The sequence below is a fragment of the Neophocaena asiaeorientalis genome, unplaced genomic scaffold, assembly GCF_003031525.2.
Source record: "Neophocaena asiaeorientalis asiaeorientalis breed wild unplaced genomic scaffold, Neophocaena_asiaeorientalis_V1.1 scaffold527, whole genome shotgun sequence".
Lineage (NCBI taxonomy): Eukaryota > Metazoa > Chordata > Mammalia > Artiodactyla > Phocoenidae > Neophocaena > Neophocaena asiaeorientalis.
In genome coordinates, this window is record NW_020173712.1 from 324550 (window position 1) to 347889 (window position 23340).

The following is a 23340-nucleotide window of genomic DNA, read 5'->3' on the forward strand; positions in this document are numbered from 1 at the left end:
GCCAGTGGCAATGGGATTCCAGCCAATGAGTCCCCAGGGTGAATAACCTCAGGTTTCTGCTGCCTGCCTACATCATAAAATTGCCAGTGCTTCCTCTTCAGGGGTGGGAAGGAGAAGTGGGGTGACTTTGGGGCTGAGCCTCAGCATCTGGGAGGGTTTATAAGCTGAGGCACCAGACTCCTCAGCACCACAGCCCTGCTTCCTCATCCTTCTTCTCCTGAGCCTCCAGCTCTCCGGCAGCATGGCCTTCACTGGCAAGTATGAGATCGAGAGTGAGAACAACTATGACGAGTTCATGAAGCGCCTGGGTGAGTGAGCTCCTGAAAGCACCTTCCTGGGGCTGGGCTGTCACGGCCAGCTCTGCACAGGGAGCCCAAAGTCTGCGAGGCTCAGAGAAGTTGAGTGACTCGTGCAAGGTCACACAGCCAGTAATGGGTGAGGTGGAGAGTTGATTGGTTTATTCATTCAAACATTTACTGAATGCCTGCTACACGCACAACCAACCCAATGTTACTGATGGGGCGCCTCGGCAAGACTCGCCTGAGGTCACACTGTGCATCAGTGGTAGATGTCATTAGACCCCCTGGACCCGAGGATGAGATGATGAGTGGTGTCACCACATCCTGCCTGGGGAAAGGTGACCAAGGGGTGGGAGCACAGAGATCAGGTTTGACAAGCCACTCGTTCACTAAGTCACTGAGCAAACGGGGGCCTCTTACAGTGCTAGGCACTCTGGCTGGAGATCAAAGACCCCACTCTTCTGACTCTTCGATTTGCAGCACTGGTTGTGAAGAACCAAAGAGACAGTGGACTTGACAATCCTGCAGAAATCTTGGTGTGCTAGCTAAGTGTGAGGCAGTGCAGTTGTCTAGATTGACGACAGCCCCAGGGGACCAGGGCCTACTACCTCCTGGTAGGAAATGGGCCCCAAGAGCGGGATCCGTGTGCCCTGGGGCCTTGGGAAGGCAAGAGCCCTTCTGAGTCAATCACTGGGACTGGCCCTGAAGGAACAGTGACTTGGCTTCACCTACAACAGTCTAGATGTAGCAATCTTTATCTGTAAAACAAGAGCATTTCAAGACAGTCTTGAAGGTCTCATTCATTTTAGAAATTTGTGAGGTTGGCAAATTTCTGTTCTACTACTATCAGAAGAGCAGCTATTATTTATTCTTAACTATATGCCAGGAGTTTTACCAGACACAATCACTGTAATTTAATCCTTGCAACAGCCTTGTGAAATGGGCCTTATTATCCCCATTTTTCGGATGAAAACACTGAGGCTGGGAGAGACAGTGACTTGCCCAAGCCACATGGCTCACGATATGGGGCTTGTGCTCGACTGTCAGGCTAGCCTGCCGTAGGGGAGGCAAGCTCGTGCCCAAAGCCACAAGTCATAGGCAGCTCTTACATGGCCACTCTGCTTATCCCCTGGCCCAGGGCTCCCCAGCGACAGGATTGAAAAGGGTCGCAACCTCAAGACTATCTCAGAGGTGCAGCAGGACGGGCAGACCTTCACCTGGTCCCAGAACTACCCCGGGGGCCCCTCCATTACCAACAATTTCACCATCGGCAAAGAGTGCGACATGGAGACCGTGATGGGCAAGAAGTTCAAGGTGAGAGGCAGCTAGCCACCCCTCCCTCCTTCGCCAGGATTCTGGCTGAATTCTTGGTCCCCGCCATGTCCCTGGGGGCTGCTCCCTGAGCTGAGGCTTCTTCTCGAGTCTAGCCTCCAGCTTTAACAGCTTGAGTTACTTGGCAATTCAGCCTCTCCTAGTTTTTAATGCTACCGTCAATAATGGACACTATAGTGATAGTAAAAATTAACATTTGCTGAATCCTTCACACATATATCGCAGACACTTGCTGGATCTGTCACACATCTTAATGCAGGTAAGCCCATGAGGTCGCTACAGTTACTGCCCCATTTTACAGATGGGGGAGTTGGGCTGAGTCATAGGATTAAACAGTTGCCTGGATCCCACAGCAGGGGCAGGCCTGCATAACCCGGCAGTCTGGTTCTGTAGAGCATAACCACATTTTTTAAAAAATTAATTAATTAATTTATTTTTGGCTGCACTGGGTCTTCATTGCTGCACGCGGGCTTTCTCTAGTTGCAGCGAGCAGGGGCCACTCTTCATTGCAGTGCACGGGCTTCTCATCGCGGTGGCTTCTCTTGTTGCGGAGCACGGGCTCTAGGTGTGCGGGCTTTGGTAGCTGTGGCCCACGGGCTTCAGCAGTTGTGGCTCGCAGGCTCTAGAGCGCAGGCTCAGTAGTTGTGGCGCACAGGCTTAGTTGCTCCGCGCCACGTGGGATCTTCCCGAACCAGGGCTTGAACCCATGTCCCCTGCGTTGGCAGGTGGATTCTTAACCACTGCACCACCAGGGAAGCCTCCATAACCACATTTTAATGCTGCCTCCAGTGTGGCCTAGAGATTAATTGCCCAGGCCCTAGAACCAGACTCATCTGGGTTTGAAACTGCAGTCTTGGGTAGCAAAGAATTGAAAGGTGGTTGTTTGTCCCTTCCTACCCAGACTGGTCGCCCGGGTCTTCCACCCATTCCCCTCTGTAGCTTCCAACCCTGGCCAAAAGAGTACTTTGCTCCTTCAGGCTTCTAGGCTGCCAAGGTGGAGGATACGTAGTCATAATATTCATATTCTGCCGCTTGGGTATTTTAAAAATTTAACAACTTCTCACAGATGTCTTTCTGTGTCAGCACATGTTGACTTGCGTCTTCTTTTTTAATGGTGGTACAGTATCCTATAGTATGGAAATGCTAGCATTTACTTACCACTCCCTCATTAATAGATTTTTAGGGTATTTACCAGTGGATAATACAGGTTGGATATTTAGGTTGTTCACTATTACAAACAATGCTGCAATCAACACCCTTGGATGACATTAGCATCGTTCTAAAAATGATGATCATAACTGACTCCATAGTTAACAAGGGGTGCTCAACACCAAGCCAGGCACTGCTCTAAGCACTTTATATGCATCATAGTAAATCATTTAATCCTCCCCATTACTCCAGGAAGTAGGTACAGTTACTACCCCTATTTTAGAGATGAGAAAACCGAGGCACAGGGACTTCCCTGGTGGCGCAGTGGTTAAGAATCCACCTGCCAATGCAGGGGACACGGGTTCGAACCCTGGTCCGGGACGGTCCCATGTGCCGTGGAGCAACTAAGCCCGCACGCCTAGAGCCCGTGCTCCGCAACAAGAGAAGCGACCGCAGTGAGAGCCCGCGTACCGCAACCAAGAGTAGCACCCACTCACTGCAACTAGAAAAAGTCCATGTGCAGCAAAGAAGACCCAACGCAGCCAAAAATAAATAAATAGATAAATAAACAAACAAACAAAAACGAGGCACAGAAAGGTTCAGTAGCTTGCACAGGTTATCTATATCTTTGGATATATGTAATCAGATGTCTATAGGGCAAATTAATTCCTAAAGGGTGATTGCTGAGGCCGCAAGCAGGCGGCTGGCCTGTGTTTGGGGGGTGCTCTGCAACTCTGTGTTTTGCTTCTCTTCCAGGCCACTGTGCAGATGGAGGGTGGGAAGGTGGTGGTGAACTTCCCCCACTACAACTACACTGCGGAGATCGTGGATGGCAAGCTGGTGGAGGTGAGTGTCCCGCTGGTTCCTGGCAAAATCGATGAGAATGCTTTTCTGCCCCCAGCCACGGCCCCCAAGAGGTGGTCCTCTGGGCAGCTGGCTTTATGTGCAACCCCCCCACCCCACCCCGCCCAACCATGGGCCAGGCTCTGTGCTGAGCACTGGGTGCACATGACCTCATTTGACCTTCACAATCACCCTGTTAGGTAAGGATTTTTATCCCCATTTTGCAGGTGAGGAAACTGAGACACGGGATGGCTAAGTGATTGGCCGGAGGGCACAGAGGTTTTTTGACAGAGCAGGGATTTGGCTCCGGGCAGTCTGACTCCAGTGCCCACGCTCGCCCCCCGCAGGGAGACACGTCTGGACCCCTCCCAGAGTGTGAATGAAGTGGGGAGTCTGGGTGGGCCCTGCAAGGGTAGCCATCGCTCCATTCCAGTTCCGCAAGGGACTTTAGGCCCTTGCTGCTAGATGTTTTGGTGTTTCAAGAGAAGCTGGAAATTGGCACTTCCAAGTGAAATTTCCAGTCTAGCGAACGTTGCCAACTAATTAAACATTTTTTGAAACGCTGACAGGGACAGCTCACACACCTGTGGACTGACCCCTCCCACACGCCATTCTCTGTAAACACAGGTTGGAGGTGCTGCCCTGGAAGGCCCTCATCTCACATCCCTCTCTTCTCCCTGGGGCTCCAAAGTTTTCCCCAGGTGAAAGAAACGGTGTGAGGTTAAGAGGAAAAGGAAGGCGTTTCTACATGTCATTCCCCCTTCGTGAGCCTGTGTCCTGGGCTAGAGTCCCCCTGGGGGACGTCTGGTCTGTCCTCCCCAAGCCTCTCCAGAAGGGAAGTGATGAGGGAAGCAGGGTTTGCCTCCCCCTGTCCTCTCTCCCTGTCTCTCAATCTCTCCCTTGTTTCCTTGTTTTCCTCATCTCAAGCCCAGTCTAGAGAAAAGGCCCAAGAGGCTCAGTGCCCTCGCATTACTCCCATTTTACAGAGAAGCCATAGAGTCTCAGAGACACGAGTAACTTGCCCAAGGTCACACAGCTACTTTGTGGTGGAGGCAGATCGCATCAGCTGACTTCTAAATTCTCTGCCTGCTCTTCCCAGGCCAATGGGTCTTCTTTCTCCCCTTCATTTTAGTTTAAAAAAAAAAATCTAAAAATAAATAGATGTACAGTGTTTTAAAAATATATCTATGTGTATGTATGTATGTATACATATGTGTGTGTGTGTGTGACATAAGTGACTATACATTTTCTTCTGGATGGAAATCAACCTCTTGGAGAACCTGATGAAAGCTAGAGGCAAAGCTCCCCAGCCTGTAAGGAGTGCAGGGAGAACACAAGGCAGGAGAATGGAGCACATTTGTGCCCAACTGAACTGATCTTCCCAAATGGAACAAACCCGTTTCCTAATTCCTAGAGGCGCCTGACCATGGTGCCTATATGGTGTGAGCAGAGCCCAGAGTTCAGGGCCATTATACACACGCACGCGCATGCACGCACGCAGGCAGGCACAGGCATGCACACACGCACAGAGACTAGGCACCAGAGACAAGCCGTCTTGGTTGCAGATCTCCCATCTCTGGAAGCCCAGAATCATTCTGGATACCTCCCTCCTTCTCCACCAACATGGGTGCATTTTGCAAGCACCCCTCCTCCCGTCTCCACCCACCACCAGCACCCCTTCTCTCATCACCTCTCCTCTAGACTGTGCCCCAGCCTCCTCCCCGGCCTCCCCCTCCACTTCATCTTCCATCCATCCCATATGCAAATCACACATCACTTCACACTGCTGCCCTTTGACAAAACTGCTTCCACCAAACTCCATTTGCCACCCACCCCTCCTCACAAGAAAGCTGCTTTCCCCTGCTGGGGATCTGGACCAACTGATGCTATGCATACATCCCAGGACAGCGTGTCTTGGCCTTGAGCCCAGGGCACCACACACAGCGGGCCTTGGCTGAACAGTATCCTCTTGCAGCCTCTTCCATGAATGCTTACACTTCCTGAGGACAGGGAATGTATCTTCCCATCACCGAGCACAGGGGCCCCATAAATGCTAAATGGTGCAGAGGGTGAGCATGGCCCCTCAGACTTCGAGGGGTGACTGATTCCTCTAACCTTCAGTTTTCTCATCTGTACAATGGGGACAAGCTTGGTGTCGTGCAGATGCGCCTGGCATGGGTGAACTGATATGGACAGACGGGTGGAAGATTATCCCATGAAAAGCCACATCACGCCAACATCTGTTAGCACTTTGGCCATGTAGAGTCCACACAATGAGTCCTGTAACAAATTGGGAAACTGAGGCCCAGAGAAGCAGTGCAGCAGGCTCACTCCCACTCAGGGCTGGGACTGGAAGCTGGTCTACCTTCTCTGGGCCCCATGGTCACCTTGGGGCCCCTGCACTGACACCCCCTGTTCCTGCTGCTTCTTCCAGATCTCTACCGTTGCAGGTGTGTCCTACGAGCGCGTGAGCAAGAGGCTGGCCTGAGCTAGTAGGCAGGGCTCCGCGGGGGGCCGCAAAGCCACCAATAAAGCTGATGTAACAACAGACATTCTGCTCGTTCCAGAGCCTCTGCCTTTGTTCTCTGGTGTCTTGGGGCAGTTCTGGCTGGTGGGGGTGGGAAACCCCTGACGATGGCTATACAGGCCACACCTTGGCCCTGAGATCTCTGTGGGACCTGTGTCATGGCAGAGGGAGACAGGTATGGACGGAAGACCCCTGGCCCCGGGGAGAGGGCAAAGGCGGTGCTCAGCATGCACGGCGGGCACACTTCTGTGGACCCCTCGCCCCAGCCTGCCATCCACACTCTGCGTGGAGACCATCCTTTCAAGAGACAAATATCACCTCGGAAGGGTGGCACACTGACCCTCAGACGGGCCACAGGAAGGTGGGGAAGGGCTCCCCGCTGCTGGGTCCCGAGGCTGCACGGACACTGGGATGCACGCACCAGGGCTTAGCCAGGGAAGGTGTTTCAGCATGGCTGTGGCTCTCTGCTAATCTGCTGTGGAGTCGTTCCTTTGGGTTTCAGTTTACCTGCTGGTACAAGAGGGGGCCAGGAGGACCAATGAGGGACTGAGGAGAAATGGGAGTCTATGAGATGGCAAAGGGGTTATGGGAGTGCCAGGCAGAAAGCGAGCTGTCAGAGTAGGGCTTAGACGGGGGGCCTGGGAGAAACTTGGAGAAGCTGCAGTGGGCTGGGAAAGGTGGTCAGAAGGGTCACTCTGATCCCCTGGTGGGTGCCTGGAGCCCTGCATCAGGAAGGATTCTGAGGCAGCATTTGGACTGAGCAGGCATCCCTGCCTGATTACAGCGTCTGTCCGGGGCATGGAAGAAGAGGAGGGAGGTCTGCCTGTCCCGTGGCTAGATAATCGCTAATCCTGATGTGCTTTTTTTCATTCTCCTCTTTCATACTCCTTGGGAGTACTCCCCATCTGGGTACCACCCTAACTTCTATTTTATTACTTTTTTTGGCCGCGCCATGCAGCATGCAGAATCTTTAGTTCTGGACCAGGGATCAAACCTGTGTCCCCTGCAGTGGAAGCGTGGAGTCTTAACCACTGGACCGCCAGGGAAGTCCCCACCCTGACTTTTTTTTTTTTTTCTTGCGGTACGCGGGCCTCTCACTGTTGTGGCCTCTCCCATTGCGGAGCACAGGCTCCGGATGTGCAGCCTCAGCGGCCCTGGACTCATGGGCCCAGCCGCTCCGCGGCATGTGGGATCCTCCCGGACCGGGGCACGAACCTGCGTTCCCTGCATCGGCAGGCGGACTCTCAACCACTGCGCCACCAGGGAAGCCCCACCCTGACTTCTTTTTACCCCATATTTTTCTCTATGGCAACTCACTTATTTTTACTACAATGGAAACTTTATATCACTTATATACATGGAAAGCCAACATCATTTGCCATAAATAGACTAAGACTACTTAAAAAAGTCAAAGCTGAACAATGTTGACTTCTAGCTGGATTCTGCTGCCAAAGCCATGACTTTGAGGCCTCCCTTAGTGAAAAGCATAAGAACCTTACAAGAGCCAGTAGCATCAAATGGGAAACTCTCTCCTTCCCTAATCAAAAATCCTGCAGGACTCCTTGAAAAGAGAAGAATGCACTCACTATAAGAGTTGAATTATCTAAGTGTCCATCAGTGGATGAATGGATAAAGAAGATGTCTCTCTCTCTCTCTCTCTCTCTCTCTCTCTCTGTCTCACACACACACACACACACACACACACACACACACACACAGGAATACTATTCAGCCATAAAAAAAGAATGAAATTCTGCCATTTGTGACAACACAGATGGACCTTGAAGGTATTATGTTACGTGAAATAAGTCAAACGGAGAAAGACAAATATTGTATGATTTCAAAATAAAACGAAACAAACTCATAGATGCAGAGAACAGATTAGCGGTTACTGGAAGGGAAGGAGGTTAGGTGGGTGGGTGAAATGGTTAAGGGGGTCAACTGTATGGTGGTAATGGATGCTACCTAAACTTGTGCTGGTGATCTCTCTTCAGTATATACAAATATACTACAAACTATATACAAATATACAAAGTATACAAATATACTGCAAAGTATATACAAATATACTGCAAAGTTGAATTATAATACAACAATGTAGTATATATACTACAAAGAGAGTTGAATGATCTAAATTATCTTGAATATACAAGTCCCACATATGCGTTATTAGAAATAAGGTTTGCCCGACACCTTGCGAAGGGTCTGGCACACAGCAGGTGCTTAATAAGTGCCACCTGACCTCAGGTCCTTGCAGCCTGTGTAATCTATGGCCTTTCACTCTCAGGGGCCAGCCTCAACTTGGACGGACAGCACAGCCCAACTCACTGGCAGCTCAGTCCTCGCCTCCCCCCACATTGTGCCCTGAAACTTGTTGCTTTCCAAGGACAGCACTCAGCCTCCCGCACCCACCCACCTAGCCAGGATCCTGTGAATGCCATCATTTTGCCAAGACTTATTGCTAATTAAGTTAACTAGGTAAGCATTAAATTAAACTAGCAGTGTTGCTGTTTCCCCTCCAGACTGAATAATTACTCATAATGAGCTTGGATAATAAGTCTCTAAATAACAGAGAGGTAACCATAATTAGGCTGAAAATTGAGAGAGAGAGAAGGGAGAAGAGTAGAAAAGAAAGAAAGACCTGAGGGGGAAGAGAGATGGTTTATACTTTGGTAACCGATTCAAGGACAAATTCAAACACTGCAGCCAGTGTTACAGAGTCACAGATTCATGGAATAGAAGGATCTCAGAGCTCAACTAGTTTAAACTCTGTATTACACAGATATAGAAACCAAGGCTCAGAGAGGGGAAGAAATTCACTAAGGTCACACAGCAGATTAATGAAGGGCTAGGCATCACTGGCTGATGGAGGCTACAGTTTCTCATTCCAGCTTATGGGGGTAAGTGGAGTAAGGTGTGATGGGGTGAAGTGTCCATGTTACTTCCTCAGCCAGTAGAAGGGACAGTGGTTAAGAGCTTCGACTCTGGAGACACGTTGGCAGGGTTCAAATCCCTCTTCTACCACCTAGAAGCTGTGTCACCTTGGGGTAAGTTCATCCATTTCTCTGAGCCTCAGTTTCCTACCTTGTCAGCGGGGAAAACAACTGCGCTTACCTAATAGAGTCGCCATGCTACAAATTAAATACTAGCCACTGTGACCACGACCACCATCATCTCCATTATCAGCACTGTCATTCTCAAGCCAGGGTGATCAAAGTGTTAGGAGTGCCCCCTCCACTCACTTGTAAGGCACATGGGCACGCTGCAGTATTTCTTGGCATCTTGTCTTGTCCATGTGTAAAATAGGCTAATAAGACCTTCCCTTCCCGGGTGACAGAGGAGTTGCAAGGTTAAAAGGTACAAATCCTCGCTAGTGGCCTCCATAAAGTTAGAGGCGCTTCACCATTTTGCTGTGCTGTTCAAGGTGCGGTAGTGACTCCCTGCTCAGTTCGGTTGCCCTTCACCCTGACCCTTGGAAGTCATCTCTAGCAACCATTTCCCTCCTGCCAAGCTCATCTGGTGAAATGGGGGCTTCTCAAAGCATCTTTAAAGACTACCACTAGGTGGCGTTCCACCACACACCTGTGGCCCCCAAGGATACCAAGAGGTGTTTGTATGCTGGGGGTGGGGCAGGGGGTTGAGCAGTGAAATCCCAAGTGATTGGGCCATGGTGTGGGTGTGTGTTTCCTCTGGGGGCGGGGGCAATGCGGAGGCCACAGGCTCCTCAGTCTGGCATATCTAAGTGCAAAACTGAGTCCACACCACTTGCCCATGGTGAGACCCTGGGCCTCTCTGAACCTCAGTATCCTCATCTGGAAAATGGTGATAATGATGTTGTCGTGAGGACAAAAGATGAGCAGGGAGATTAAGCGACCATGAGGAAAGTGTCAAGTACAGGGCATGGAACACAGTAAGTGCTCACTAAACAGGGCCCTTCTTGGAGGTTCTACTGGTGTGACTGGGAACACACTAGGTCAGAGCTTCTAGAGCAGAGAGATGTGGCCAGACCTGGCTGTGCATGTGCATCTCCTGGGGGTCCTATTAAAAGGATAGCCCAGGCCTCACTGCAGACCTGCAGAACAGGACACTTTGGGTACAAAGACCAGGGAGATGTCACTGTTCTGAAGTGCTCCCCAGCCAGGTGTGACCTTGGAGACCATTCCAGTCCCAACCCTCCCATTTTGCAGATGAAAAAACTGAGGTCTAGAATAGAGGACTGACCGGCCCTCGTCCGCACAGCTAGGGAGTAGCAGGCCTGACTCCAGTATATACTGCCTGCTGTGGCTCTGGTAAGGGCAGGGCCTGAAACAATTGTCCGAGCTGGGCCAGCAGATGGCTGACCACTTAAGTTCTTCCTCCTTTAAAGCTAGAGCTGGGATGGGGGGCGGTGAAGCTCTGGGGCTCATCTGGGCCCCTCCTCAAAAGGGAGAGGCCCACTCATCTACAATATTTGTCACAGAACTCACTGCTGAATAATGATGCCACATATTTCATGCTTTCTTATCATAAACCTGAAGTGCAGCCCAGGCTGACAGCTTTCTCACCTTACAAATGAGAAGACGAGTTCAGAGTGGAGAAGCAGTTTTCCTCAAGGTCATCTAGCTAAGAGCAGACAGACTCACACCTTGCACCTCTCCGGCTAACGTTCTTGTCCATACACTAGAAGCTGCAAGCTTCCAGCCTAAGAACCACCTTAACCTGCAGTGTGTTTTATTGGTCTTCTATTGCATTGCAATTAAAAAAAAATTTTTTTTAAATCACGAAAAATTAGATTTCCTAGCAAGTGCAGATATCCAGTTTCTCTGAAAACCTGAAGTTGTGGCAACATAAGGCTTATATCCCTGAAAGGTAATTAGCCAGAGCTGAACAGAAGCCACACCCCCTACAGGGGACACACTGGCTTCATCAGTCCCCATCACCTTGCGCTGTCTCAGTCATCCAGCGGATTCACTCACTATGTTACCTGCCTGGTCCTGGTGGGCCTTTGGATTTGAGACGCCTGCCAAACGCTATGGCCTTTCTGCTGAAATTCGTCACAAATGGCTTCCCTGAGGAACAGAGAATGAGGTTAATGAGATTGGTAAGATTCTTTCCCAGGAACTTGGTGCCAGGGATTACCAGAGGCAGCCCAGAGGTGGGGTCCCTCCCAGGGGATGCTCTGGGGAAGCCCCAAGCCTGGTCCCAGATCTTCACCTTCACAGATGGGGCTGGGGGAACCCCTCCCACATCAGAGCCTGTTGGGGGCAGGCAGATGGAGCCGTAAATCACGTTAGCCTGTGGCAGCTGTGCAAAAGCTATGTTTCTGTACGTTTGCTGCTGAGCACACTCTGAGAATCCCCTTGACCCCGTCAGTCAGCAGCACGAATGCCTGGCCACTCTTTTGCGAACCCATATCCATTATTCCGTCGTGTCTTCTTCACCAGGTGAGCAGGACGGCCAGCTGGAGCCTTGCACTTATTCAAAACACAACTGAGGCATCTCAGGGCGGCGGGGCAGCTCCAGGCTGCCTGGGTTTGAATTGTGCCTCCTTCCTTCACCACAGTGTCTTTAGGCAAAGAACTCTGTGGCCCTGTTTTCTGATCTGTAAGGTACAGCTGCCTTGTAGGGTTACTAGGATGATTATAGTAAATAGTATGAGCAAATTCCTTAGCAGAGTGCTTTATAAACAGCAAACGCTGAATAAACGTCAGCTGGGTGATCAGTGTCACGATCACCAGGTATCTATATATTCTATCGGCTGCAGGTGGTTTAGGGCACAGCCATCAAACCCAGTAAACAAACTAACAAGATCGTTCCAGATGATTTAACAGCTATGATGAAAACAAAGGGGTAAGGAAAGAGACCTGGGGGATGACAGAGACCTCTTTGGAAGGTGACCTTGTGGGCTGAGGTTTTTCAACCATGGCACGGCGGTCATCTGGGCCCAGTCCATTCTTTAGTGTGGGGGCTGTCCTGTGCGTTGTAGGATGTTGGGCAGCATCCCTGGCTTCTGCCCGCTGAACGCCAACCATGTCCCTCTCCCAACTGTGACGACCAAAAATATGTCCAGACATTGCCCAAAGTCCCCTGGAGGGCACAAAGGAGCCCCGCTGAGAATCACTGATATAAGGGATCAAGAGAGGGGAGCATTCAGATGACAGAATAGATGGCTTTGGAGAGATGGACTTTGAACCCAGAGGGTATGAGGAAGTGGAACCTTAACCCTGACCTTAATCCAGGCATTTGTGATGTTCAGCCGATTTCCTTAAACTAAATCACTCTCACTACCTCCATAATGGGTTCTGTTTTTCTGGAGAACCCCACCCGATTCAGAGCTGGGATGTCAAGCCTCACTCACTCCCACTGCCCAGCCCGCGTCCCAGGGAGGCCCAGCTCCAGCTCCGAGGGCAGGAGCCCGTCTTGCTGTCACCCAAGCCCACAACCTCTTGGCACCAGTGTGGGTGCCCATCCCCGGAGGCTGACGTGGGAGAGGGAGGGAGGGCTGGCTGAGAGAAGGCCAGGAAGAGAACCCAGAGAGGCCACGAGCAGGTGATGTGTTTATTGCGGGACCACTTTTTTTAGGGGCTGGGCTGGCTGTGAGGTTCTACTGGGGGGGTGACGACGACACGGATGGACGGACCCTCCCAAGCGCCCAGCCCCAGAAAAGACAAACACAATAACTTGGAATCCAAACCAGTTGCACATAAATAGAAGGAGGCTGGCAAAAGAAAAAGAGAAAACAACAAATGAATGTGCACTTTCCTATGCTAGTGTGACAAAGCGGCCCCGCACCGCCCACGTCCAGGCTCTTCCTTACTCAGCTTCCACGCTGAGGCTCCCATCTGCTCTGAAAACCGCCTTCAGATCCGACTCCTGGCAGGCCCCCTGCCAGTCTCCTGGACCGGCAACCAAGTCAAGAAAACTAAGATGGGTTCTTCTCAAAAAAAAAAAAAAAAAAACCCAACCAAAAACCGCCTTCGTGGTTCTCTGCACCTCCCAGTCCTAGGGGGTGAATAATGGGACCTCTGACCCTAAACCAACCAAAACATAAAACACGCTGAGCACAAGCCGTGAGTCAGAATAAAAACATATTGCACATGCTTCCAAGAGTCTTCCTGAGAGCCCTCTCACTGCAGAGACCCAAATACTGGCTTCTGATCCATCCCGTCACTGGCTGTCAGTCGTGTAACAGACCCTGCACACCCCCAAATCCCCAAAGCCAGTTGGCATCAAGCATACAATCCCACATTATGAGCCTCTGCTCTGAGCCAAACTTGAGGCTGAGGCTGGGTTTAGCCTCAAGCAGGAGATGCATGCGGTGGAAGGACGTGAGTATTGCTGGGTTTAAATCTTTGTCTACTTTTCAACAAGCTTCCTCCTCTGGGTGGTTATCGAAGTCCTACAGGTGAACAGAGCATCCAAGACGTGGAATCTTCCAGAACCGAGAGCCTGGAAAGTGGTTCTCCCCAACTATACGCTTTTGCAAAGGGCGCTCTGTGGTTAACCACAGGTCTGCCCCAAGCCGGGTTAAAAATCTACAGCCCTTGCGTGGGACAGGCAGTGTGGCAATCACCATCATCTTTCTCCTAAGGACTTTTCAAGTATCACAAAATCCCTGATACAGCATGTAAACAAGACATCTTACTGAACAGAAAGCTAGGTCACTTCGGGAAGCAGCAGCATGTGAAATATCTAAAAGGCTGAAGAGGGTTTTAGGTTCCATAACAAAGCAACAAGACAGCTGCCCACTGTGCCTCGGAAGGCAGACAGACGCTCGGGCACGAACACACACACAGGCCCCTGTGGATGGAGCCAGGGGAAGAAAAGCACCCCAGATATCATCTACCGGGGGTCTGGAGACACATCAGGCTGCCCCCTTTTCAGTGGTGTAGCTGCCATCGGCAAAGAATAAAGGAGTCTTTGATGCTAAAACCTGGACGTGCTCATCAACTGCTGGTCTGCATCCAGTCCCCAGTCTCCTGGCCTCTTCCCAGGTCTTTCTCGACCCGCTGGGCCCCTCTCCGGGGGCTGGCCACCGAGCCATCCCCTTGCATCCCAGCCACACGTGGAAGACGTTTTCCAGAGCAATGCTCTTGGGTGAGGTATGTCACTGCCTGTTTTGCCCCAGGTCAGTTTTATTTAAAAAGAGCATGCACCCTCTCCGTTCAAGGGTCCTGAGGCTCTGCGGGGACAGGCGCCTCCCAGGCGCCTCACTGGGCTGAGCTCCCTTCGTCAGCATCCTCTTCCTCTGCCCAGATCTCCAAGGCCTCCCTGCGTGGCTAAAGGTGCCCTATCTGTCGAAACAGCCCGCAGGGAACGCGTGGCTCCCGCTGAAGTAGCTGCTCCCGTAGGTGGCAGCGAGGCAGTGTCTGGGCTCAGCTGCAATAGCCATGTGCATGCTGAGGGACGTGGGCAGCGGCACGGGACACACGTCCAGGGGCTGGAGGGTGGGGTACAGGGCATGGAGGGATGAGCCGCTGCCCCCTGAGAGCAGGGTCCCCGAGTGGTGGGCCTGCAGCGAGTCCCGATAGGCCACGCACAGGTCCTGCACGGGGGTCTGGAACTGGGCCAGGGCCATCGCTGTCGGCTGGCTGAGGCCGGGGTAGGCGGGTGGCTGGAACAGCACCTGGGTGGGAGCTGGGGGTGTGCCGGGCACCATCGCCAGGGCCTGGCTCTTGACCGCGACGGCATCCTTGAGGATGTTGTCATAAGCTCTGAAAGGAAAGGACTTGGGTGAGACTTGGGAGGTCAGAGGCTCCAGCACCAGACACCTGCCTTGCTGAGGGGGATGCCAGGAGACCCATGTGTTGTGACTGCTGGGCCTCTCCCAGCCTGGGCTCACTGCCTGAAGCACTGCCTCAGCTGTTCTCTGACTAAACTCAGGCCTCAGATCTCAGCTTGGATCTGCTTCCTACAAAAACCCTCTTCTGACCCCTCAAGACTAGCCTAGCTGTCCCTGCAGCCCTCTGCACTGCCCCACCTTGGCGGTCAACACCGCAGATGATAATTTCCGGTCACTACCTGGTCCCTCGTGCAGAGTTCGAGCTTCGACCCATCTGCTTTTGCTCATCGCTGCATCCCCACACTGGGCACAGCGCCTGCCCTAAGACGGCAGAGCTCCTGGTGCTTAGGTGAGCACAACCTCTGCCTTCAAGGCACTTCCAGCCAGCTCCATCCCCAGCTAAGCTAGCAGATTTCAAGCAGGTTGCCCCCAGGGACCTAAGTGTCTCCATCTGAAAAGGGGGATGGAACAGGTCTTTTGCCATCTCAAAAAAAAAAAAGCTTCCCGTAGTAAATCTTTTTGGGAAAACAAATCAATTAGAGGCTTCGGTAAGAAAGGAACAAGTGGAGGCTGCAGCAGGTCTGAGCAGGGGGCTACCCCAGAGGGACAGCCTTGGGGAAGAGGCAGGGCTGGTGGCTCAGTATCCAGGGGCACCCATCCTCACTCAGGCTAGACCGTGTTCTCCAGCTTTGGGCACCCTCTAGAAAGCAAAGATTCTAAAATAAGGGCTAGGGCACAGGACTGATTCCAGAGGAATGGGACAAAGGCAGCTGCACCAGGAGGCTGAGAGGTGGCTCTTCAGGGGCTGGCCCCGTGGTCAGCGGGGCCAGCATCCAGGAGATGCCACCAGCCGTTGGGTGGAAGAAAGACCAGGTGCAGCCAGGCGAGGGCTTTCTGTCCTCTCTGCCCTCCTCCCTGCAGTCACTACTGAACTCTTTGGCTTCCGATATCAGTTTCAGGGTGTTCTGTCTATGATGCCTTTAAGCATCCTCTCTGAAACAATGAACACTTCCTCCCCAAGATTCCCAAGGACCCTTGCAAGGAGGCTGTGGCCTCTTACGTGAAGCCACCCTGGGCTTAGCTGGCTAAGAGTCAGCTTTGTGGCCATGTCTGAGAAAAGCAGCTCATAATGAGAGTGTCTCAATATAATCACCCAGAAGACTGACTGATACACTGGGTCAAAGAGCCCAAGACACTCAGAAAGATGTGCACAGAGCCCTTCTGCGGCTACACTCTTGACCTACAAATTGCAAACCCAAAGCTACTCAAAATAGGAGGGACCAACTCCCCGAATCCCAATTCTGTCAGGAGTCACCACGGCCCACTTTCCGTGAGCCATCAACCCACCATAAGCCTCCAGGAAATTGCCTGAAGTGGGTCTTATGAGCAAGTGGAACTTCGGTATTTCCGAAACACAAAGGATCAGGAGGGGAACTTACACCAGCAGGATTTCGATGCATGTGCTGAGATGTTCCAGGGAGTAGTTTGAGATCCTCTGCAGGTCTCTGGTCCAGTAGGGAGAAAGCTGAAGGCAAATCCTAGAGGCCCCGACGCAGGCTGCGGCCACCACAGAAGGCTGGAATTTGTAGAAAATATGATCTGAAAGAGAATCACAGAGAAAGAGTCAGCATCAGAAAGCCTGGTCCTGGAGTCCTGCCTTGTGCTCCCTGGTAGACAAATGATCAGGTCCAAGGTTGTTCACTGCTCCCGCAAACACACACACACACACACACACACACACACACACACACGATGAAAAATTAAAACAGCATGAATTTCCATTCTTGAATCTTAAAACACCTTGGCTCTATCAGTCTGGGATTTCTTATGTCAGCCTAGAGCAGCAGTTTTCAAAATACCATCCCTGGCTTCTAGGGGCTGCAGTGGGCTTGCTGATGGGCTACAAGCAGAACTGCCAAACACCTGTTCCTTCCTTTGGCTGTTAGGGGTGACCAACACACTGTTTCAAAGGCTTCTTTTTGAGGTTATGACTGAAGGCTACTTAGTAACAAAGCCTGGCCCTCAGTAGGCACTCACTAACAATCTGTTGAAAGAACTAAAGAATGAATGAATGCCTGTAAGTGTTTGATATTCTTAACTAAAATTGGAACTTGACTTATGTTTACTGGGGAATCCTCCCCACCACCACCCCAGCTTTACTGATGTATAATTGACAAATAAAACCTGTACATATTTACAGTGTACAGCGTGATGTTTTGGTACATGTACACACTGGAAAATGATCTGAGAAATCTTAACGTCCTACTTTGATATCTGGCAACATGGCAAAGCTGGGACTACTTATGTGCAAAGGCAAACCGTTGAAATTCCCACAATTCTCATGAAGAACAGTCAGTTATCAGTGCATTATTATGCTGTCTTAAACTGTTTATGACTTTCAATGATTTCAACATTTGCCTGTTAAAGTATGAATTAGGCAGGGTGGTACGGTTACAGACACAGAGTCAGACTCCCCAGGTTCAAATTCCAGCAATGGCCTTGGGTAAGTTACTTCACGTCTTGAGTAAGTTACTTCACGTCTTGAGTAACAACTAAGGAAACTGATTCGTAAAATGAGAATAGCACAAATGATTTTCATGTGAAGTCGTTGTGAGGTTCAAACGAGACAATGCATGCAGAGCACTAAAATAAGGTGCCTGGTACATGGTAAGTGCTCATTTAATGCTTGATATCACAATTGTTGATGTTGTTACTGATATTATTGATATTTGGTTTGCAGTGGGTTATCAGGTGGTTGTATCAACAGTATTTCTGACCTAGTGTTGTACTTAATACCTAGATCTTTAGATACTTCAAATAAAAGTCCCCAAGCAGGGCAAAAGTTTATTGCTAAAGCAGATGTAAACATAATCCTCTCTCCCACCCTACCTGTATAATGACAGCTCTTCCAGAGTGACCTACTTGTGGATTTGCATTGTGTTCCAGATTAGTGTATAAAAAACTACCAGGGCTTCCCTGGTGGCGCAGTGGTTGAGAGTCCGCCTGCCAATGCAGGGGACACGGGTCCGTGCCCCGGTCCAGGAAGATCCCACATGCCGCGGAGCGGCTGGGCCCGTAAGCCATGGTCGCTGAGCCTGCGCGTCCGGAGCCTGTGCTCCGCAACGGGAGAGGCCGCAACAGTGAGAGGCCCGCGTACCGCTAAAAAAACAAACAAAACAAAAACTACCAGGTGATCAGTAAATAGGCTACCAGCTGCCTGCATACAAGCTGCTACTTCTCTTTTACACGTTACTGCTAACACATGGTTGAATCGTTGCTCCTTCCCTGCTGATCCCTGCCAAGTGGAGTGATCTGGTGATTTGGGTGGATGGGCCCCCATCAGCAAGGACTCCCTGGCGCAGGTCTCTCAGGGCCCCTGACCCCGGCCCCCATGTGGTGGGGGGGAAGGGCGGACAGGCCCTGACATCAGCCCCACCTTGCAGGGTGACCTCTAGGAAGTAGTGGGCGTACTCCTTGAGGCACTCTTTGGTCTTGCGGGGGCAGGTGGTGGGCCAGCTGTGGCAGTGGTGGTCCTTCTGGCTGACGGAGGCCAGGAGGTAGTAGTCGAGGAAGTGGGCAGGCGTGGGCAGGCAGAGGTTCCAGCCGAAGGCCTCCAGCAGCAGCAGCTCTGTGCTCAACAGCTCCTTCTTGGTAAGCGAGAAGTTCTGGCTGCTCAGGATCCTCGTGCTGTTTATCTGTTCCAGCTTGGGGACGTGGTCTTCCCTATCCTCGAACTTACCTGAGGGAGAAGCAGAGGTTACTGGGACTTTTACAACACTTGCTGTAAAAGCCCACCTTAAAGTACCTGAACGGTGCTGGCAGGGAGAAGAGCAAGCCCAAAGGCACACATTCCAGATCTGTCACACCTGGGCTCGAATCCCCAGGCCATCACTTCCAGCTGTGCTGTGTGGTCATGGAAAGGTGTCTCACCCTCTCTGTGCCTCAGTTCTCTCACATGTAAAATGGAACTTATACATCCTAAAGATTTTGTCAGAGTCAATGGGAAACCTCACACCAAATGTTCAGACCAGCAATGAGGATCACAGAAGGTGATCGACAGCAGTTAGCAACAGCAGCAAGGGCCTGGGGAGTAAGGTGGCCCTCCCATCTGGTCCTCACTAATTCAGCCTCAGGACTGGTCAGGTGGCCATTGTCACGGTGACCTTGCAAATCTGGTCCTGTCCCTCCAGACGTGGAAAAGTCCTTCAGTGGCTCCCCAGTATCTTCAATACTGAGTTTAAACTCTGTCAATGGGTTCTTTAGTTTGGATTCCCCCACACACAGTTTGCTTGGGATGTGAGCCTAGGAAAGATCTGTAAGTAGGAGAAGACAGGAAAGGGACAAAAGCCAAAAGGGCACTTGATCTTGAAGAGGTTTCTGCACCCCTATGCTCACTGCAGCATTATTCACAACAGCCAAGACAACCTAAGTGTCCCCTTTCAGATGAATGGATAAAGAAAATATGGTATTTATAATACAATGGGATATTATTCAGCCCTAAAAAGAAGGAAATCCTGCCATTTGGGACAACATGGATGGACCTTGAGGGCATTATGTTAAGTGAATAATGAGAGAGTCAGAGAAAGACAAATACTGTTATGATATCTCTTACATGTGGAATCTTAAAAAAACAAACTCAGATACAGAGAGCAGATTGGTGGTTGCCGGAGGGGGTGGGGGATGTGAAGATAGTCAGAAAGGACAAACGTCCAGTTATAAATTAGTCCTGGGGATGCAACGTCAGGCATACTGACTACACTTAACCGTACTGCACATTTCAAAGTTCCTAAAAGAGTGGATCTGAAAAGTTCTCATTGCAAGAAAAAAGAGTCTAACTATGTGAGATTATGGATGTTAACTTATGGTGGTGATCATTTCACAATATATGCATATATCAAACCACTGTACACCTTAAACTAATGCAGTCTGCCAACTGTATCTCAATAAAACTGGAAAACAAAAAAAGTGGTGTCATGTAACTCCCAAAGCGAGGCTTTAAGAGGTCTTGCATCTTCTGCCTTTGCCCCGCCTGGAGTGCCATTCCCAGACCTCTGTGCAAGGAATCAAGTCTAGCCTGTTGGAGGTGAAGAGGCCACAAGGAGGAGAACCAAGATGCCCAGGCAACAGCCCAGCCAGCACCGACTCTCACACACGTGAATGAGGCCACCCTGGACCTTCCAGGCCAGCGGATCCTCCAGCAACTGTACGAAGGAGTCCAGGTAATACCAGCACAGAAACCACCAAGCAACCCACATCGTTGTTGTTTTAAATCACTTAGTTTTGGGGTGATTTGCTTTGCAGGAACAGACAACTGGAATACATTCATGTCAATGCACAGTGGCAAAAAGATGCGAAACCCTACAGAGAGACATGTCACACAGCTCGGGAAGTACTGAAAGAACAATGACCTCATACTGGAAGGTCCTGGAAATAATCTGCAGGAAATAAATCCGCATGACGCTAGATACAAACAAACAGAAATAAAACACAAGCCTGGGGTTATCCCACTCAAGGGTCAAGGAATCGAGGACTTCCATAGCAATGTCCCCCTGGCAGTCATCAGTTGTGGAAGGCCCTAGTGGCAGCCTCTGCTGTGGAGGGCTCTGCAGGCAGGGGGCGTGCAGACACCACACCTTCACTCGGGGGAACCCTCACTCGGGGGAACCACGCACCTGGCACCTACGAGCCTTTGTCCGCACAGCCCCTCTGCGCAGAGCACCCTTCCCCATCCCCTCTTCACTCCGCCAAGCTCACCCCGTCCTTCACCTCGAAGCCACTGCCCCCTGGAAACCTTCCCTGACCATGGTCCCCACGTGCTGCCCGATGCCCACATCGGATGGTGGTGGCCTCGGTCTGGTCACCTTGGCCTCCAAGCCTAACCTCACTGGCTGCAGAACAGCTGCGGGAGCAGGTGTCGGAAGAGGCAGTGGGCAACCAAGTTGAGCTCCGAGCACACATGTGTGCCGATGAAGGGAACAGCCAACAAATCATCCACACACCTGTGCTCAACTGCCAGCTCCCCCTGACCCAGTTCTCAGCAGACGCTCAGGCTCGCTGAGAGATAAGGAAGTAACCACTTCAGGCAGGCGGCCTTGCAGCAGATACAACACATTCCTCACGAAGGCCTCAAAAGACGTCACTGAGAAATGAAACACTGACTCTGGGAAGCCTGCATCCTTCTTCTCCGGGAGCCAGGCAACAGCCCACTGGGTGGGCAGAGATGGTGACGTGAAGCTCTAGTGCTTGCCACGGAGGAGCAGAGACGATGCTGACCGGTTCCGAAGCGGCTTACAGCAAAGCAACCCAGACTCATCTCCTTCCAGAGCCCCATCCGCGGCCCCGCCGGCGGAGCACACACCTTACTCCCTTGCCTTGTACCAGGGCAACTCAGGCAGGAAAAGGTAAGGACAGTGCTGCCCCTTGCCCAATGCTGAACGCTGAAATCCTGGGTAGGGGGGACCCTGCTGACCAGGCCTTGCTGCCTTCCGCAGCCTCAGGGCCCCTCACTGTCCCCAAGCACTAGATCCAGCCACACTTGGAATCTGGCCCCTCCTCCAGCGGGCGTGCTCATCCCCTCACCCCCTTATCATGTGTCCTCCAGAGCTCAGTTCAGAGGCCGCTGGGTGTCATCAATGCACTTCTCACACTCAGATTGTTTCATCTCAAATAGCAGTATCAGTGGCCAGCACCTGACCATTAATAGGTCATTAACAAGTGTGAGCCCCAGAAAGATAGGAACCACGTCCCACGTATTCGAAGGTGTGCCCCGAGGTGCCAGCACAGTCCCCGGCACACAGTAGATGCCCAATGCCTATTTGTTGAGAGAATGAATGGTTCTCTCTGGATAGCTGAATTGTAGGCCATTTGAATTGTTCTCCGATGCTCTCTGATTATCTGTGTCTGCTCTTTTTTTCTCCAACAATTCACTTATTCTTTATGCAAATTAAAAAGAAAGAAAATAATATTTTTCTTGCACAATTGTCAAGGTTTCCCTGAACCTTGGGCTGACCTGAGCCAATGCTGTTCGCAGGCACTCGATAGCTAGAGCTCTTTTCTTCCCAGAGCAGAGGGTGGCACGGTGAAGGTCACCGCTCTGGCAGAAACCTTTGCATCTGGGACCTTTAAAATGGAGAGATCTGGTGTCAGCACCTTAACCAAGCGAGCAAATGTAGCATCGCTATTGCATCGTGCCAGCGGTGGCACCAAGACCCTTCCACGGTCTTGCTGGCAGCCAGCAATCTATTCCGATGGCAGATGTGCTCAATCAGATTAATTTCTCCCTGCCCTCAGTGCTTTTCAAACCTTTCAGAGTTCTGCCTTTTCCGCAGCCACCAGGCCCCAAAGGGATCACCCTCAAATGGAAGGGGCCGTGGATTACTGAGGAATCTGATTCATCTGCTCTCTCTGCTCCCCACACTGGGGAGGCTACATGGGGACCCACCGCACTGCAGAGCAGGGCGCAGCTGGGTCTGAATCCTCGACAGGTTGACCCTGGACCTAAAAGCACTAAACTCCACAGGTTGTTCATTTCTTCTCTAGGAATCCGCCCCACACGGAGAAAGCATAGCTATGCAGGATGCAAAGTGCTGTAAGAAGTACCCAGCACACAGAAATGGACAGAGCTCCCATGCTGGGGCTGGGAACCAGGCTTTGCGCTGGACACACAACAGATCCTCCCAGGTAGGTTCTGTTCGGAGCCCCAGAGGCTCAGAGAAAAAGCTCACGCAAGCACTCAGCTCCACACCTAGGAGTGACCTTACAGCCCCCGCTCTTAGCGAACAACACATTTCACAGCCAGCAAAGATTTTATGAGTTTCCTGGTGTTGCACGTGCCCGGCAGACGTTTCCTCCCCTCCTCCCATGACCGTGAGCCGGGCAGCCCTTTGTCCCCAGCCCGCCACCACTGAGCACCGCCACTCAGCTGCTTGCTCCCTATTGACAAATGGCACAGACAGCAGATGCCTGGGAGTCTTTAGGCAGGTCCCCCAGGAGGGGTGGGGTACACTAGTCCGAGTCTTTGCAAGTCAGACAAGAGCCACAGACTGTCTTCAACTTGTTTGATGTACTTTTTGTTTGGAAAAGTTTCAAATCCACAGGAAAGAAGAAAGAACTGAACAATGAACCCCGATGACCCTTCCCCAGATTCACCAACAGCTGACATGGAGCCACACAATTGCCGTGTGTGTGTGTGTGTGTGTGTGTGTGTGTGTGTGTGTGGTATATAAATATTGGTTTTACTGGACCATTTTTTAATTAAGTTGCAGGCATGACATGCCACCCCTGGATATTTCAGCATCCATCCCTGAGGTCATTTTCCGACCTAATCATAATGTTACTAGCAATTGCAAGAACATCTGCATTAATGGAGTTAACATTTTCTAACATTCAATCCATATTTGACTTTCCCCAAGGGTCCCCAAAATGCCTTT

At 51.2% G+C, this 23340-nt stretch overlaps 2 protein-coding genes across 2 annotated transcripts in view; one reads left to right on the forward strand and one right to left on the reverse strand.

The window, feature by feature from the left end:
• The first annotated feature begins 232 nt into the window (after positions 1–232).
• FABP6 (fatty acid binding protein 6) lies at positions 233–6168 on the forward strand. Its single transcript, XM_024750624.1, has 4 exons — positions 233–308; positions 1438–1613; positions 3537–3626; positions 6058–6168. The coding sequence occupies exons 1-4, from the start codon at positions 242–244 to the stop codon at positions 6109–6111; spliced, it is 387 nt and encodes a 128-aa protein (XP_024606392.1). The 5' UTR covers positions 233–241; the 3' UTR covers positions 6112–6168.
• Positions 6169–12666: 6498 nt separating this feature from the next.
• The window catches only part of CCNJL (cyclin J like), a 54970-nt gene continuing 44296 nt past the window's right edge, over positions 12667–23340 (reverse strand). The window contains exons 4-6 of the mRNA XM_024750619.1: positions 18348–18650; positions 16351–16510; positions 12667–14843 (exon numbers count right to left, since the gene is read on the reverse strand). Coding sequence (XP_024606387.1) covers positions 14420–14843; positions 16351–16510; positions 18348–18650 — 887 coding nt within the window. The 3' untranslated portion in view covers positions 12667–14419. The remainder of the gene's footprint in view (positions 14844–16350; positions 16511–18347; positions 18651–23340) is intronic.